General features: G+C 39.8%; 1 protein-coding gene across 1 annotated transcript in view; it reads right to left on the bottom strand.

The window, feature by feature from the left end:
* Positions 1-17,549, bottom strand: part of LOC136876965 (nephrin) — a 1,454,397-nt gene that overhangs the window by 370,410 nt on the left and 1,066,438 nt on the right. Inside the window, exon 9 of the mRNA XM_067150735.2 lies at positions 7,951-8,110. Within this exon, the coding sequence (XP_067006836.2) occupies positions 7,951-8,110 (160 nt within the window). The remainder of the gene's footprint in view (positions 1-7,950; positions 8,111-17,549) is intronic.

Below are 17,549 nucleotides of genomic sequence, written 5' to 3'. Positions count from 1 at the left end.
CAGTAATCCACAAACTTGAACCATGAAAGTCAAGAAAAACTTGCTAAATGAAATAGAATCAGATCTTCAGGAAATCAACATAAACCGGGAAACTGTGACGAACCGATCTGCTTTCAGAACACTGATTAATAATCATTGTTTCTTGAAGCCAAACGCTAGAACTAATAAAACCTGGAAAGAACGTAAGAAGAATTTCAGTGAAAGGATAAAGGGATTTTGGGAAGATAAGAAAGCTAAATAAGTTCAGGCGTGTTCCTTAGTTGGGCATAACGATGTAATAATAATAATAATAATAATAATAATAATAATAATAATAATAATAATAATAATGTCCAATTCCTTGACTGAATGGTCAGCCTTGAGCCTTCTGTTGAGAGGGTTCCGGATTTGATTTCCAGCCGAGTCGTAAATTATAATCACGTGCAATTTATTCATTTGACTTGAAAACTGTGTGTTTGTTCTAATATACTGTACTTCTCTTCTTATTAATACAATACGTCATCAACTACCCCAGAAACACGTAATAGTGAATATGTCTACTGTACCAGGAAAAGTTGTGGGCAAAGGGCATGAGTAGGACCTCAGGGAGTGGAACTTGGTTTTGGAGCTGATACAGAGTAGGATAGACTCGCAGAGCGAATAATAGATGGTTAAAAAATCTTTTTCAAAACAATTTATTAATTCTTCACCCTGCGATATGATTTTTGATTCAAATCTGGCATTGAAATTAAAAGTTTGAAAGTAATCTTCCTGAATTCTGTTCATGAAAATGGCATAAATACTACTGATTTCAAAGTCTTTCATATGTGAGAATATGAGGTATTGAATTTCCACCTAAAGTCTTTCTAAACCTAAGCACACTTATAATTGTAAGTTGATATGAGAAATTAAATTTTGGTTAATAGTTTTCAGTTCTCAGTTCGTCAGCCTTGATATATAGCACACTTGAAAAGCCTAAAGTCTTTCTACGAGATATGAAACTGAAATTTGAAATTAAATTAATCACTTCTGAGAAATTATGAGAACTCTGAAATATTTGTTCACACTCGGCACTGAAGTTTCCACTGTTCACAAATTAATGAAAAAAAAAATTTTAGTCAGTTTGTTACTACTCACTTATGGCAAGAAATGTTGCTACAAAATGTCGAAGGATGGACATCTGGAATGTTCCGTGGAGAATCAGGATCGGCGATGTTCCCTTGACACACCATGTTGACGTTCCCGATGAGGTGATGACGGCTGGAACTGGATCATGTAGAATTGCAGCTCGTTAGGGTGATTTTTCTCACACGAAAAATTCACTTAGTGCGAGTAGTTAACACTGACACTGTCATTGACTGTTGAACACTATTTATGGCGTAATTGAAAGAATCACAGTCCTTCCTGTATGAATTACTATTTACAGTCGTTATTGAAACGTTCATAAATGCACAGTTCACACTTGAAAAGGCAAGTCGATAATCACAGTCTTTGAACACAGTCATTAAGTCACTAAGAATTATTTTCTGCTTATCCTGTTATTATAATGTTATATTACCTCAGAAAAGTTCCTAATTTTCACTCAAATTACTGTAAGTCGTATACTGACGTGGCATGAATAAAGGAATACAGTTCAATACTCGGAAAGAAACGAGTTCTTCTGGTGATTCTACACATTCGTTTCTGCAGAAGTTCAAAATCATAAGTCTACACGTAATGACATATTCTGTGAACGTAAAATAGTTAATGTTTGCACTTCAATAAGTTCACTCGTATTACATTCTTAAATGTCTTTAGGATTAGACTGTAGTCGCGACGCGATATACTAAATATAGTGCGACGTCTTTTATAATTCTGTCGGCGATATAATTTCGCGTTCCGGAAATACGACGGAAAGTACTTTCACCGTGACTGCGCGAACATACTGTACGCGGGCCGGTCTCTCCTCTGTCTCACTCACACAGCTGTCTACTCGTCCTTGTACTGGCTTGCTGGCTGGCTGGCCTTGGCATATATAGATACCAGCGCTGGGAGGGGTAGCATCTCTCTCGGCCATGTGACCGTGATTACGTAATTTCGTTGAAACTTTAAATTATTATAACTCAACAACCATGGGATGAATTAATTCGAAATTCACAGGGATTAACTTTTATGACGTCCGCTATAATTCAGCGTTTGTCCCGTTGAAATTGGTTAAGGTGTTAAAAAGCTGGTAAAAGAAAAATTCTTTCGAGAAATATCTCTAGGGGAGGTGAGCTTCAAGCGACAGGTGACGTCACTTGACTCCGCCTACTGCACTCGTAGGGTCTGGCACATACTGGAACATTCTTTACATAGATGTTCGTACGTCGGTCGGATCTTTTATGCTGAAGTAATGTTTCTTTCAATTAATATGGACCAGGACCTAGGCTTTCCTGGTACACTACATACCCCTACATAGGAAGGGCATCCAGACGTAGAACAGGGCCAAGTTTACGTATGCGACACGGTTCACACCCGTGACTCACCAAAATTTGGGTCAAGTGGTGGTATAATAATAATAATAATAATAATAATAATAATAATAATAATAATAATAATAATAATAATAATAATAATAATAATAATAATTTTCGTTCCACTAGCTACCAGTACGGATTTTGCAGGTGCCGAGGTACCAGCATTTTATCCTTCGAGAATTCGTAAACGTGCCAGTAAATCTACCGACACAAGGCTGACGGTATCTGAGCACATTTAAATACCACTGGAACGAGAACAACGAAGTTGGGCTCAGAAAGCCAGCGCTTCTACCATTTGAGCCACTCAACCACGCAATCTCAAGACTAGTCAGTGAAGAGACGCTTGCCTAAATTTTGGCAAAAAAGAGTGCACTGGAACGTTTTTAGAACGTTTTAAATCGTACCAGTCACTAAATACTGGTCGGTGCTTTTTTTAAAAATTGTAGTTGTTTCATTCTTCCGATAGGGAGCAGGCTTTCAGCTCAACTATTGGATTGGAATTTTTTTTGTAACATTAACATATTTACAAAAGACAATTTCCTTTATGTGTACCGTTGGACAGTCAAAACTGGACGCACGAATTTTTAAAGCCACATAAGGGATGTGTAACCCAGAAATTGTCAAAAAGTCTCATTTTTTAAAATTTTGAATTTCACATTATCTGGATTTGTTATATTATTACTTTTTGAGATATTGATGTTTATGTAAAATGCAGCACACTGAGCCACGCCCCATTTTTATGGATACAAGTGTTTATTCTTAGCTTTCTGCTCATGCTGATCAACTGTGACTTTTGTTTTCTTTCTAATTACTGATGTACAATATAGAGTTCAGTCTACACTAACCCTGTGCTGCTGTCTATGAGAATTGTTCTTAATTATTTGAATAAACAGCTGTGAATATTTTGAGCACCCTTTGTTTTGTAGGCCTTCTATTTATATTGATATACTGCACTTTTAGAAAGTTTTCCAACAATTCTAATTTGTTTATTTTGAATATTGTTGTAGACTGTTGTTATAACCATGGGTAACAGAAAACTAACAGGGGGCCTGTAAGGAAGTTCCATGGATACCAGTTTACAAACATGAAGAAAGTTGATAGGTTAGAGCAGGACAATGAAATTGGATAACCAAAGGTGAAGGCAGTTGGTGCTCCTTCCAAAAATCAGTGGCAACTGGCACAATGGATAAATACAAGCCTAAAAATGGACTACCTGACAATGTACTTGAAGCTGTCCCAGTGTACTCCAAGCTGACTTATCCTGCCATGCTAAGGCGTTGTCTCCATGGCAAAATGCAAAATCAAAATGAAAGTTTTAATGGCATGATGTGGAGAAGATGCCCAAAAGATGGTTATGTAGGTCTAAAAGCATTGAATTTTTGTGTAATGGATGCTATTTGTCATTATAATTGTGGCCCAGACGTAGAATTGGAAATTCTAAAGCGAGTGGGTTTTGCTATTGGTAAACATACCCCAGCCGGTGTGGAGTTGGTTAAAGCTCTAAATCAGAAAAAGTACTATCTACAAAAACACCCCATAGCAGAAAACCAGTAGGAGGTACCTGAGAGAAAGAAGGAACTTGAAGGAAGACCAGAATACTGCTTTAGAAGGGACATCACATGATGCAGGAGGTTTCTAAAAGTGTTGAAACTTTGAGATGGATTTCTCTGGAAAACAATTTTTAATGGTCTCATTATTTTAAAAAATCGTAACATTAGACCTACTTATCCTATTTCACTGAATATTCTTTTAAATTAAAGCCAAAAGCCTACTCCTGGGCACAAAGTTCAGAAATGTAACTAATGTACAATTGAATTGATTATGTGATTTGTTTATAAACACTCACCAAAAAAATGTGTATCCACTAAAGTAATAGGACATCAACAGGCACGATTTCATTATAGGAACATGTATTTTAAGTTTATGCTCAACATATTAGTGTTGTGAAGAAAATGCAAAAAACAGATTTGAGGAATGTCAATTAGTTTGGGAGCTATGATGTTTAAAACAATATAATACATGTTTAAACAAAATAATTGGTTATAAACAAATAATGCAATATTTTAGTTTATATACATACTGATCTTTCAACATTTTGTTGGTCATTCCAGTAACCTAAATTCCAAATAGGAAACCTTGTAATAAAAAAAAAAAATGAAAATTCTGGGTGTCAAGATGAGAACCAGTGTCCAGAGTCCTAGTTTAACTTGAAAGAGTGTTGCGTTAACTAAATGCGTGTGTATTTCTAATCATTGCGGAAAGTGGCATTGTGCTATTAAGTGATGTTAGTCTTCAAAAGGACTTGTCGAATCCGACGTACCATTGACTCAACAAGCTTCCTCAAGTACTCCCCGTCGAGGGCGATATCCACCTTTGTGTCCAACATATCGCCCCATCCAGCATCACGCGAACGCGAGGGCGGGAGAAAAAAGAAAATCCACAGCCTGTTTCTAGTAATTCGACCGGGTCATGAATGGAATGTATGAAGTACCAATCCACCATCTAGCTACGGGGATAGGAACTGTGGCGGCTGCCGAAGCCTGTCGCACTCTTCTGGGGCGATGATTAACGAATGAAAAGTGAAATGAAATGATACTGGAGAGTGTTGCTGGAATTACAGATGACACGGAAAACTGGAGTACCGGACAAAAACGTGCTCCACCTCCACTTTGTTCAGCAGAAATCTCAGATGGAGTGACCGGGATTTGAACCACGAAACCCAGCGGTCAGAAGCTGGCGCGCTGCCGGCTGAACCACGGAGGCTCTGGGGAGGGTGAGACCAGTGTTTATTTATATTATACAGTTTTCCAGTTTCCACCTTTCCCGCACTGTTCAGTGGAGTTCAAGTTTGAAGCGTGCTGGCCTTTGGTCATAGGGGCCCAGGGTTCGATTCCCGGCAGGGTCGGGATTTTAACTATCATTGGTTAATTTTGCTGGCACGGGGGCAGAGTGTATGTATCGTCTTAATAATCATTTCATCCTTATCACGGCGCGCAGGTCGTCTATGGGAGTCAAATCAAAAGACCTGCACCCGGCGAGCCGAACATTTAACAAATTCGTATTCGAAGATATTCGAACCTTAGCTGTTATGCCAGGAATGAATTTTGCAGTCTAGAGGCGATCAATTGCGCTGCGTGGGAACGTGCCATGCGCTTGTAATTTCATAGTGCTGTATGCAGGTGCATGTCAGAGAAGACAGATAGGGGTGACAGTAGAGTGAGAGCGACTGATACAATGAGTAAGAACTACGGGCCGTGTTGAAAAACGTATCCAGCTCACTGTACAAAGCCGAACATAGCTGAAGTGGACGTTCTTATATTTAACGCCTCCATAGATACAAGTTTTGGTGGTTCATCTGTACATATAATTGGTTGTACGGTTTGCTTTCCCTGCTTTAATGAATTTATTGAATATTCCTGACAAAATTTAAACTAAAAACTAAGAAAATCCCTAACAACTTTCACTTATTATAAATAGAAAGGAACACTTCTTTTCTTCTTCTTTTTAATCAGTTTACCCTCCACGGTAGGTTTTTACTTCGGACTCAGCGATGGATCCACCTCTACCGCCTCAGGGACAGTGTCCTGGAGCATGAAACTTTGGGTCGGGGGAAACAACTAGGGAGGAGGACCAGTACGTCGCCCAGGCTGCCTCATGTGCTATGCTGAACAGGGGCCTTGTGTGGGGGATGGGAAGATAGGATGGGATAGGCAAGGAAGAGGGAAGGAAGCGGCCGTGGCCTTAAGTTAGTTACTGGCATTTGCCTGGAGGAGAAGTGAGAAACGTAAAAACGTAAAACCAAGCATGGCTGAGGTGGGAATCGAATCTCCCTCTACTCAGTTAACCTCCCGAGGCTGGGTGGATCCCATTCCAAACCTTGTACTACTTTTCAAATTTCGTGTTAGAGTCCGAAATGGAACCCGGGCCTTCGGGGATGGGAACACTTCTCGTTTAAAAAATAGTCATCAATGTTTTCAAAGCGTTGTTTTGTGCAAAAGATTATAGCATGTTTATATAACAGCTAGTTAATACTTAGCTGTGAGATTTAGCTAACTAGAATTTCATAATGTTGTAAGACCTTTAAGTACTCATTATGATTGGAATGGCGTTAAATCGGCGTTTCTTCCTTTCATTCCGTACATTGAGGGCCACTTAGAGTGTAGCGCCCTGTCTTCGGCCAGGAGCTGCGTGGTGACTTGCGGTGCACTGAATATCGAACGAGAAGGTAACTAAGTGTCCTATATATAAACATTTTCCTGGTATTTGCCTGAAGATGAGAGTGGGAAACCACGGAAAATCATTTATTAGGATAGTCGACGTGGAGTTTGAATCAACTCGCCTCCCGAATGCAGAGTTGCGCCATAGCGATCTGTTCAGCCAATTGTGCTTTTCACTTTCCGAACATAATAGGTCTCCGAATGCGTATTGGATAAAAGTGTAAGACAAGAAAATAATTATTACGATAGCCCATGCCACGAGGTGGGGTATACAACATTTGACGCTAATTCTTCCGGTCAAGAGTCCGCTCAATTTTTGAGTTAGGAAGTGTACGGTTATTTAATAACAACCAATATGTGCATTTTCTCCCTTCGTCTTTCTGTGCACTTATTTACTTAAATTGTTCCGTTTTCATAGCTTGGTGTAAGTTTGGTTGCGATACCTCATTTCATCTTTAACTTTTCTTGCTCTCGGCAGTTCGTTACACCTGCTGCTTGTCAAGTCATTGATTTCTAACATGCAGATAAATTTTCTTGTGTTTGTTACTTGGCTCTGAATTTATGCCACTCTGAGACTCTTGCTTTCTGGCATTGGTTTCATGTAGACTTCATTGCAATCAAAATCTCAGCCGGCACGGTAACTGCAATGAATCCCAGCTGTAAGAACATGAATCCCAATGTAATACGGTAGAAGTAAGATTATGTACCACTTACATTTTATAAGTACATACCTGAATACACGTAATGTTTCTACATAGTTTCAATAATTAAAGTTGACCTAAGAAAAAACCACAGCTTGCAGATGATATCCAGTATGTTGAAATGTAGACCGAGCGAGCTGGCCGTGCGGTTAGAGGCGCGCAGCTGTGAACTTGCATTCGGGAGATAGTGGGTTCGAACCCCACTGTCGGTAGCCCTGAGCATGGCTTTCCGCGGTTTCCCATTTTAACACGACGGAGTTGCTGGGGCTTTACCCTAATAAAGGTCATGGTCGCTTCCTTCCCACTCCTGGCCCTTCCCTAGCCCATCATCGCCGTAAGACCTATCTGTGTCGGTTCGACGTAAAGCAACTTGCAATCAAAAATCTGTTGAAATGTAGAAACAGTAATTCATCTACATAGCATAAAAGGTGCCTCTTCGGTCACGGTGAACAATTTAAAAAATATTGAAGTACTGTTTGATTAGTGATATATTGACGTTGCGGTCTATGTAGTCCTGATGTATATGACAAACTTGGGTTTTAAAAGGCTACTCACACATGACTCTAAGCGCCACTGGATTGCTGGATCCTTTGCCTTCAGGGTTTGCGGCTAAGCAAGTGTAGTCTCCGGCAGAATGGCGAGTAACTCCCTGGAGAACGAGACTCTGGTCACTGAGGATCAGACCAGCTGTTACATTGTGGTGCAATTCTTGGCCCTGAAACAATGAAGACAACAGTCAAGAACACATTCCCATACATTACAACTGAATGACGAGGACGCAGGAGTACATTATAATGTACCTGCCTGTCACATTGTATTTGAGATCATATTCCCGTAACAACCATATAACTTTCAGTGCCATATACTCATACTATAAAAAATATTAGAGCAGATAAAAGACCATTCCAACAATACTCCGTCCTTAGCATGAACGCAGACATGCCCAGACATTACACGAACATAAACGTTGTCCCGGTAAAAAATTTCACTGATGCGAATACAATATCTCGAAACAGATTTCCACTCACCATGCCAAATTTGAATGCCTATAACAATTAGTAGCATGAAAAAGATTAATTTACAATAATAATAATAACAACAACAATAATAATAATAATAATAATAATAATAATAATAATAATAATAATAATAATCCCGTGTGGGGATTTACCGGTTACCTCCATCGGGCGCGTCCCATTGGAATTGGGGAAGCTCGCTGGCTCTGCCACCAGCAGAGTCAGAGGGTAGTAGGGAAATAAAATACCACCGTGAAAAAAAAACTGGTCCCTTGCCAGGGTTACGGCGAAGACTGGTAAATGACCAGAAACCAGAAAACATCTTGAGGCAACCTCTAGGGCTAACAACCCTAGTTGTAAAAGGATGAGTACCCGTCCAAAGCAAAGTCAAGTCAAAAAGCATGATGGCACAACATTTCAAGAAACATACCCCAGGGGGTAAATCTTCGGATAAATCCCTCGTCGTGAACACCACGGCGCACGAGTCTCATTCGGATTCTGGGGAAGACTCGACATCATGCAAGAGACGAGTCGGAGCGTCTCGGTGTACCCCGAAGAGTCAAAAGCTCAGGCCAAAATCTAAAACCTTTCTAGCAACTTTCAACATAAATTCACTTACACAAACTGGCAAGCTGAAAACCCTCACCAAAGCTCTTCACGAAAATCAGATATCCATAATGGCCCTACAGGAAACAAGGTACCCAGATGAAGAGATTTTTGAATCCGAAGGCTACCGATTTTTCAAGAGCAAAGCGCAAAGAGGAATCCTCAATGGAGCTGTGATGTTTGGAACCGCGTTTGCTGTTAGAACTAAGATCCTTAAATCGGTTGAAAATTTCGAACCTGTGAATGACAGATTGTCTATACTCACAATTAAATGCGCGAACAAAACCTACGCCCTAGTTAACGCACATGCTCCCACAAACGATAAGAACAAGTCTGATCCAGACGAAGTTGATAATTTCTGGGACCTACTGGATGAAAAATTAAACAAAATCCCCAAACACCATGTCAAGCTTCTTTTGGGTGACTTCAATGCCCAACTAGGTCGTGAACAGAAGTACAAGAAAGTTATAGGAAATTACCCTGCTCACAAAAGAACCAATCCCAACGGCAAAAGACTGGTGTCCATTTGCGAAAATCACAACCTGCAGGTCATGTCGACCCACTTTCGCCATCTACCCAGAAAGCAAATGACATGGCGTTCTCCCGTCCAAGCTCTCGGAGATTTCCAAATTGATCATGTTGCAATCTCCAGGAGAAACAGCCCTGAGATTATGAATGTCAAGGTATCCATCCATCCATCCGTCCGTCCATCCCCTAGCCTTTTCTTGAATGATTTCAAAGAAATTGGAAAGTTACTCCAATCCCTAACTCCCCGTCCTATAAACGAATATTTGCCCCAATTTGTCCTCTTGAATTCCAACTTTTACTTCATATTGTGATCTTTCCTACTTTTAATGACACCAGATGATTTCACTTCATTACTCGTATTATTTATATATACCCAGGTATAAGAAAGCATAAAGTTGCAATAATACAGCATTGAGGAATTCCTCTCTTAATTATTACAGGGTCAGATAAGCTTTGCCTGCTCTAATTCTCTGAGATCTATTTTCTAGAAATATAGCCACACATTCAGTCATTCTTTGGTCTAGTCCAATTTCACTCATTTTTGCCAGTTGTCTCCCATGTTCCACTCTATGAAATGCCTTATACAGGTCAATCACGATACAGTCCGTTTGACCTCCTGAATTAAATATATACTAAATCTTTCTGGTATCCTACAAGCTTAGCTTCAGTGGAATAACCTTTCCTAAACCCGAACTGTCTTCTATCGAACCAGTTATTGATTTCGCAAACAGGTATAATATAATGAGAAAGAATGCTTTTCCAAAGATTTCACGCACCGCATGTTAAACTTACTGGCCTGTAATTGTCAGCTTTATGTCTATCACCCTTTCCTTTGTACACAGGGGCTACTATAGCAACTCTCCATTCATCTGGTATAGCTCCTTCATGCAAACAATAATCAAATAAGTACTTTAGATAGGGTACTATAAACCAACCCTTTGTCTTTAGTATATCCCCAGAAATCTTATCAATTCCAGTCGCTTTTCTAGTTTTCAACTGTTGTATCTTGTTGTAAATCTCATTGTTATCACAGGCAATTTTAATACATCTTTAGCATTAGTCACCTCCTCTATCTGGACATTCTCCTTATAACCAACAATCTTTACATACTGCTAACTGAATACTTCTGCCTTTTGAAGATCCTCCCATACACACTCCCCTTGTTCATTAACGATTCCTGGAGTGTCCTTTTCGGAACCTGTTTCTGCCCTAAAGTAATTATACATACCCTTCCATTGTTCAAAAATCTTGTATGACTGCCAATTATGCTTGCCATCATGTTTTCCTTAGCTGACTTCTTTGCTAGATTCAGTTTCCTAGTAAGTTCCTTCAAATTTTTCTTACTTCCATAGGCATTTCTAACTCTATCTCTTTCCAACCTGCACTTCCTTCTTAGTCTCTTTACTTCTTTATTATAATATAGTAGGTATTTACCATTCTTTACCACCTTTAAAGGTAGAAAGCTGTTTTTACATTCGTCAATATTTGCTTTAAGCCGATTACAGAGGCTGTTTACATTTTTATTTATTGTTTCCACCGATCATAGTTACTTCTTTTAAACTCCCTCATGCCTGCTTCATCAGCCATTAGACACTGCCTAATAGACCTATTTTTAAGACGTTGGTTTCTATGATATTTATTTTTAACTACGACAAAGACAGCTTCGTGATCATTAATACCGTCTATTACTTCAGTTTCTTTATAGAGCTCATCTGGTTTTACCAGCACCACGCTTTCGATCCCGTAATGCAAAGTTGGTCTGAGAACAGACCGATGTAAAGATAGTGTCGTACGGGAGCTGACTTCCTTCTTACAGAATACTGTTGATCTCAACTGCAAGTTCACTGCATTTTTTTACAGCACCTTAATTCAATCTCACTTACTATGGGAGAACACACATCCTAAATACTAGAACTTATCTACCTGTTCCGGCTTTGTATCACCAATCTGACATTAAGTTCTCTTTGGCTTCTTACCTATTGACATCATTCTTAGTCTTCGAAAGGCTAATTTTCATACCACACTCATTGCACCTATTTCCAAGTTCCGAGATGTTGGACTGCAGGCTTTCGGCACAATCTGCCATTAAGACCAAGTCGTCAGCGTAGGCTAGACTGCTTACTACATTTCCACCTAACCGAATCCCTTCCTGCCACTTTATACCTTTCAGCAGGTGATCCATGTTAACTATGAACAACAAAGGTGAAAGATTACAGCCTTGTCTAACCCCTGTAAGTACCCTGAACCAAGAACTCATTTTACCATCAATTCTCATTACATTCCAATTGTCAACATAAATGCCTTTGATTGCTTTTAATAATTTACCCATAATCCCATCGTCCCCTAGTATGGCGAAAACCTTTTCCCTCGGTACCCTGTCCTATGCTTTCTCTAGATCTACGAAACATAATCATAAGAGTATATTCCTCTCGCAGCATTTTTCTATGGGTATTACCTGGTGCATACTGAAAATCTGAACCTGACAGCCCCTCTGCGGTCCGAAACCACACTGGTTTCCATCCAACTTCCTCTCAATCATTGATCGCACCCTCCCTTTCAATATGCCAGTGAATATTTTGCCTGGTGTACTAATCAATGAGATACAGTTGTTGCAATCATTCCTGTTCCCTTGCTTAGAGATAAGTGAAATTATTGCTTTTGTCCAATATGAAGGTATCTCACCATCCCTCCATGCTAGTCTTATTACTCTATGAAGCTATTTCACACCTGCTTTCCCGCTATACTTCACCATTTCAGGTCTAGTTTCATCTATTCCTGCTGCTTTATGACGATGTGTCTTATTTACCACCTTCCCACTTCCTCAAGCGTAATTTCACCAACACCATTTTCCTGCTCCCCATGAGATCGATTGTTCGCGACACCACCATAAAGATTTCCATTTATGTTGAGAAGATTTTCAAAATATTCTCTCCACCTGTCCAGTGATTCCCTTGGATCTATTATGAGTTCACCTGAATTACCCGAAACACTGTTAATTTCCTTTTTCCCTCCCTTTCTAAGATCCTTTAATTACTGTCCAGAAAGGTTTTCATGCTGCTTGACTTATCCTTTACAAATTATTACCAAAATCTTCTCACGACTTCTTTTTGGATTCAGCAAAATTTGTTTCACTCTATTTCTTTCCTGCTTACATCAGCCCATGTCCTAAGCTTTCTTTTTAAGTTTACACGTTTCTCTCACTTTATTATTCCACCAATATGTTCGCTTTCTCCCTACACACAGTTCCCAGGCATATCCTTGCTGTTTCTACTACAGCATTTTTGTATGCCACCCGTTCTCTTTCTATATCCTGAACCTGCTTGCTGTCCACTGTTCGGAACTTCTCACTAACCATCCGTGTACTTCTGTCTAATTTCCTCGTCCTGGAGATTTTCTACACTTATTCGTTTTTAAACAGATTTAACTTTCTCTATCCTAAGCCCAGAGATACTTAGTTCACTACAGAACAGACAGTGGTCTGTATCACCGAAAAATCCCCGGAAAACCTGTAAATTCCTAATAGATTTCCTGAATTAGAAGTCGGTTAGTATATAGTCTATTTTGATTCTAGTATCCCTACCATACTACGTGCAGCGGTGAATAGCCTTATGCTTAATTAAAAATGCATTCGCAACTGCTAAACCCATACTACGAAGTCCAGCAAACGCTTCCCATTCCTATTAGCTTCCATATCTTTCCCACATGTACCAATCACCCTTTCGTATCCTTCAGTTCTATTCCAACTCTCGCATTGAAATCGACAATTGCTGTAGTACTATCCTATACTTGCTGTTGACCTTGACTACGATGTCACTTTGATTCAACCAGTAAAATGACTATATTTAGTCACAGAACTTGATCGGCAAAAATTCTTATCCTGCCCTGCAGGAAACTCGATTTACTGATGATGCCACCTTAGATTATGGAAATTATCGTATATTAAAGAGTAAAACAGAGCTTCGTAGTACAAAAAGTATACTGAACTCGGTAAAAGAAGTAAACTCCACCGACAATCGCCTAATAACCACAAGGATTCAGTGTGCCAATAAAAAATATACATTAATAAATGCACACGCCCATGCTAATATAGACAACAAGAAGAACCCCAAAACATGGACAAATTTTGGAACCAACTTGAACAAAATTCCAAAGGATGACGTCAGAATTCTCTTAGGCGACTTCAATGCACAAATCGTCCGAGAAAAGGAATATAGGAAAACCGTCAGACTCTACCCGGCGCACAAATTTGCCAACAAAAACGGTTCAAGACTCATTGAACTATGTCAACTGTGTAACCTTAAAATCATATCCACATCCCTCAGGAAACATCCCAAGAAACAGAAAACCTGAAGGTCCCCCACTGAATCCATTGGCGAATTTCAGATTGATCATGTAGCTATCTCATATCCGCTACAGAAAGAGGTACACGATGTACAAGTGAGAAGAGGAGCAAACATAAACTCTGATCACTGTTTGACAAGAGTTAAAGTAAAATTTACTCCCAGAAAATACCACCCCAAGGAAATCCAACAACAGAAATTTGACATGAAAATGATTCCTGTTACCGAACTAAAAGAAACATGCAAAATCAACCAGCGAAAACATGACAAGAATTCCACACCATGTCATACATAAGACACGACAAATGGTACCCTTAAAAAGGAATACAAAACACTCCTGGTGGAATTCCACATGCGAGCAAGCCCTAGCGATAAGACCATCTGCATTTCAGGAGTTCAACAGTAGAAAATCCCAGGAAACTCAATAAGAATTTTATGAGACCAGAAGAAAAGTATCCAAAACCATCAGACAAGGAAAAAAAAGAAATCACCTGAAAGAACAACTGAACTCAATTGAAGAAAACTTTAGAAATCATAATACAAGGGATTTATACAGAATTTTCACAGAAAGAATTCGAGGATACATTCCAAAGAACTTATGTTCCAGGAAACAAGACGGATAATTGGCGCCTACTAATAAAGAAAACTGCCAAGAACTTGCACGATACTTCTCAGAACTTCTTAACTGCCCCGAACCCACTGAAAGACTTCTTGAAGAAGCATCCAGTTTCACTCACCCAGAATAATCTCCACCAAACCAGGAATAAATCCAGGGCCAAATTAAACGACTAAAGAATATCAAAACCTCAGGAAGAGACGGCATTCTCACAGAATTCCTTAGGAATCTTGGTCCAATTTCACTCAAAGAACTTACAGAAATCATACAGAAAGCCTGAAAAAGCGACAAACTCCCCGAAGACTGGAAATGTGTCCTGATTCATCATTTTCACAAAAAAGGAGACAAAAGTCAAGTCAAAAACTATAGGGGAATCTCTCTCCAGCCTTGAAGTCGGCTACAAACGTTTCTCTGCATTCCTGACGAATAGAATACAAAGAACAACTCGAGCATAAGATTGGTGAATATCAAACTGTGCAAACAAACCGTGCAGTGAACAGAAATTCAAACTAGAAACCGTTTTAAAATTCAGGGAGCTCAGAATCCTCCCAATCATCTGTACCTTCGTAGATTTCAAGAAGGCTTATGATTCAATTGATCGTCAATCTCTGTTCAGTATCCTGAAAGAATAGGAACTAGACTCAAACACGCTAAACTTGACCAAACAGTCCTTCACTGACACGAAGTCAAGTGTGAAGTTCATGGGAGAAATCTCAGATGAATTCATGATAAAAACTGGTATCCGGCAAGGAGATGGATTGTCACCCCTCCTCTTTAACGTCGTCCTAGATAAGGTGATGAGGAAATGGGAAAAGAACTGAAAGCGCAAAAGAGCTGGAACCCAATAAACATTGCGACACAAAAATACAAGCTTGAAATTTCAAGCTTAGCCTTCGCGGATGACCTGGCCCTTTTGCCCAGCGATGAAGTCAGCGTTAAAGCAAGTTGAAATTCTCCCAGAATGTGCCAATTGAAATTGAATTTTTCTGTTAAAATCCAGACGTCAATAGTCTCAATACAAAATACGGACAAATCGAGAGTATCCCTCACTTGAAATACTTGGGAAAAATCTTCGAACTAACCGGAAAAGGAAAAATAACCCAAGAGAACCGTGTCCAAAACTCATAAGAGCATATGGGAGAACAAAAGAAATTTACAGCAAATGTATGTCTCTCCACGTTAAGATCAAACATTACAATACTGTAATCAAACCTGAGGCTTCATATGCAGCGGAAACTAACGCTTCATAAAAAGGGCGAGCTCGAAAATATCCTAAAAGGAGAACAAAAAATCATGAGGAAAATTTTAGGACCAAGACTCACGGAAGAAGGGTACCGCCTCCAATCCCGGAAATCCACAGAAGTAACTCCAGACCAAAAGGAGCAGGTACCGACTGGATGGAAGAAAGGAAAAGGATTTTTAGTGAACAGATGAAAGCATCTTGGATCCTCCGCAAACAAAATCATAAATAAAGGGACCATTCACGCATAATAATAACAATAAAAGCGAATTCCTAGAATTTTATTTGTGAAATAGGGGTAAATCAAACGGGAAGTAAAGTTTAAATAGGCGAGTGGATAGTAGGTGCATAACAACTCTGAGAAAGAAGCATTCACATCTAGCATCAAGAAGTGGCATACCAGCTAACTAGAGATAGAGTATCTGCAACGAGATATCAATGTCCATCAACGCAAGGCTTGGGAATTATTATTTAATCATTCATTCAGAGGCCCTATATGCAGAAGAATGCCTTCAGTTGAATAGGAAGGGTCTGTTAGAAAAGTTAGAAGCAAAAGAATGGTAAATCCTGAGAATGATCCTAGTACCTAATATTTTGCTTTAAGTCGCACCGACACAGATATATCTTCTGGCGACGATGGGACAGGAAAGGCCTAGGAATGGGAAGGAAGTGGCCATGGCTTTAATTAAGGTATAGCCCCAGTATTTTCCTGGTGTAAAAATGAGAATCCACGGAAAACAATCTTCAGGGCTGCCGACAGTGGGTTTGAACCCATTATCTCTCGAATGCGAGCTCACAGCTGCGCGCTCCTAACCGCACCGCCAACTCGCCCGGTAATCCTAGTACCAATCAGGGAAAAGTGTAAGTATGTGAGATGACATAAAACGAAATGAACCTGTTTGAGGAAAGGATAACGGATAGCATTCGAAAACGGAGGATTAATTTTTATGGCCACATAACACTTTGGAAGCAAGGAAGCCATGGGACCCTGGTTCAACGAAGTTGAAAAAAAACTCTCAAGAAATGGGGATGACTCATGAAGTCATCCAGGAACGTGCTCCTCTCCACGAGAAAATCCGGACATATCAGCGATTCGAAGAAAAGTCAAAGTTAAAACCAGGCAAGAAAGAAGTGGACGATGTAGAAAGCGAGTGCGTAATTACTGGAGAAGAATTAAAGCTCAACGGTGCAAACGATTGAAATAACGTGGTCCACAGCAGGCCGAAACGATTAATATTCCTGGAATTTTTCACGTAGGATGAGTGGACTACGATCCAGCCCTTAGATCCAGGTAAAAATCCCTGACCTGACCGAAAATAGGACCTGGGGCCTACGTGTAACAGGCTGGCACGCTATACCTACACCGCGGCGCCCGCTTAAAAAATGTAGAGCGATTAATTTAAAAGTAATGGTGTTTAGTACTGTCTCATTTCTCTTTGGCAATGGCTACAATCCCGCAATACGTTTTTAAACACACAGTATCTCCTGGATACTTTAACCTTACAGTATAGGCTGAAAATAACCTCCTTCTGCCTGTAGACACAACCGTACTTGTAATTTCATGCTTCTGGCATAGCCGTGAGCTTGGATTTGGGTGATAGTAGGTTCGAATTACACGGTAGCAAACCCTGCATGTGGTTTTCCGTGGTTTCCCATTTTCACACCGGGGAAATTCTGGGGCTGTAGCTTAATTAAGGCCACGACTGCTACCTTCCGAATCCTATCCCTTTCTCATCCTTTCATCGCCGAAAACCTTAAATATGTTAGTACGACGTAGAGCCGAAAGAGCAGAAAAGGAAAAATCTGGA

Source organism: Anabrus simplex, chromosome 7 (genome assembly GCF_040414725.1).
Source record: "Anabrus simplex isolate iqAnaSimp1 chromosome 7, ASM4041472v1, whole genome shotgun sequence".
In the NCBI taxonomy this organism is placed as follows: domain Eukaryota; kingdom Metazoa; phylum Arthropoda; class Insecta; order Orthoptera; family Tettigoniidae; genus Anabrus; species Anabrus simplex.
Note: the sequence above shows the minus strand (reverse complement) of the source record. Positions and strands in the feature narration are given on the sequence as shown.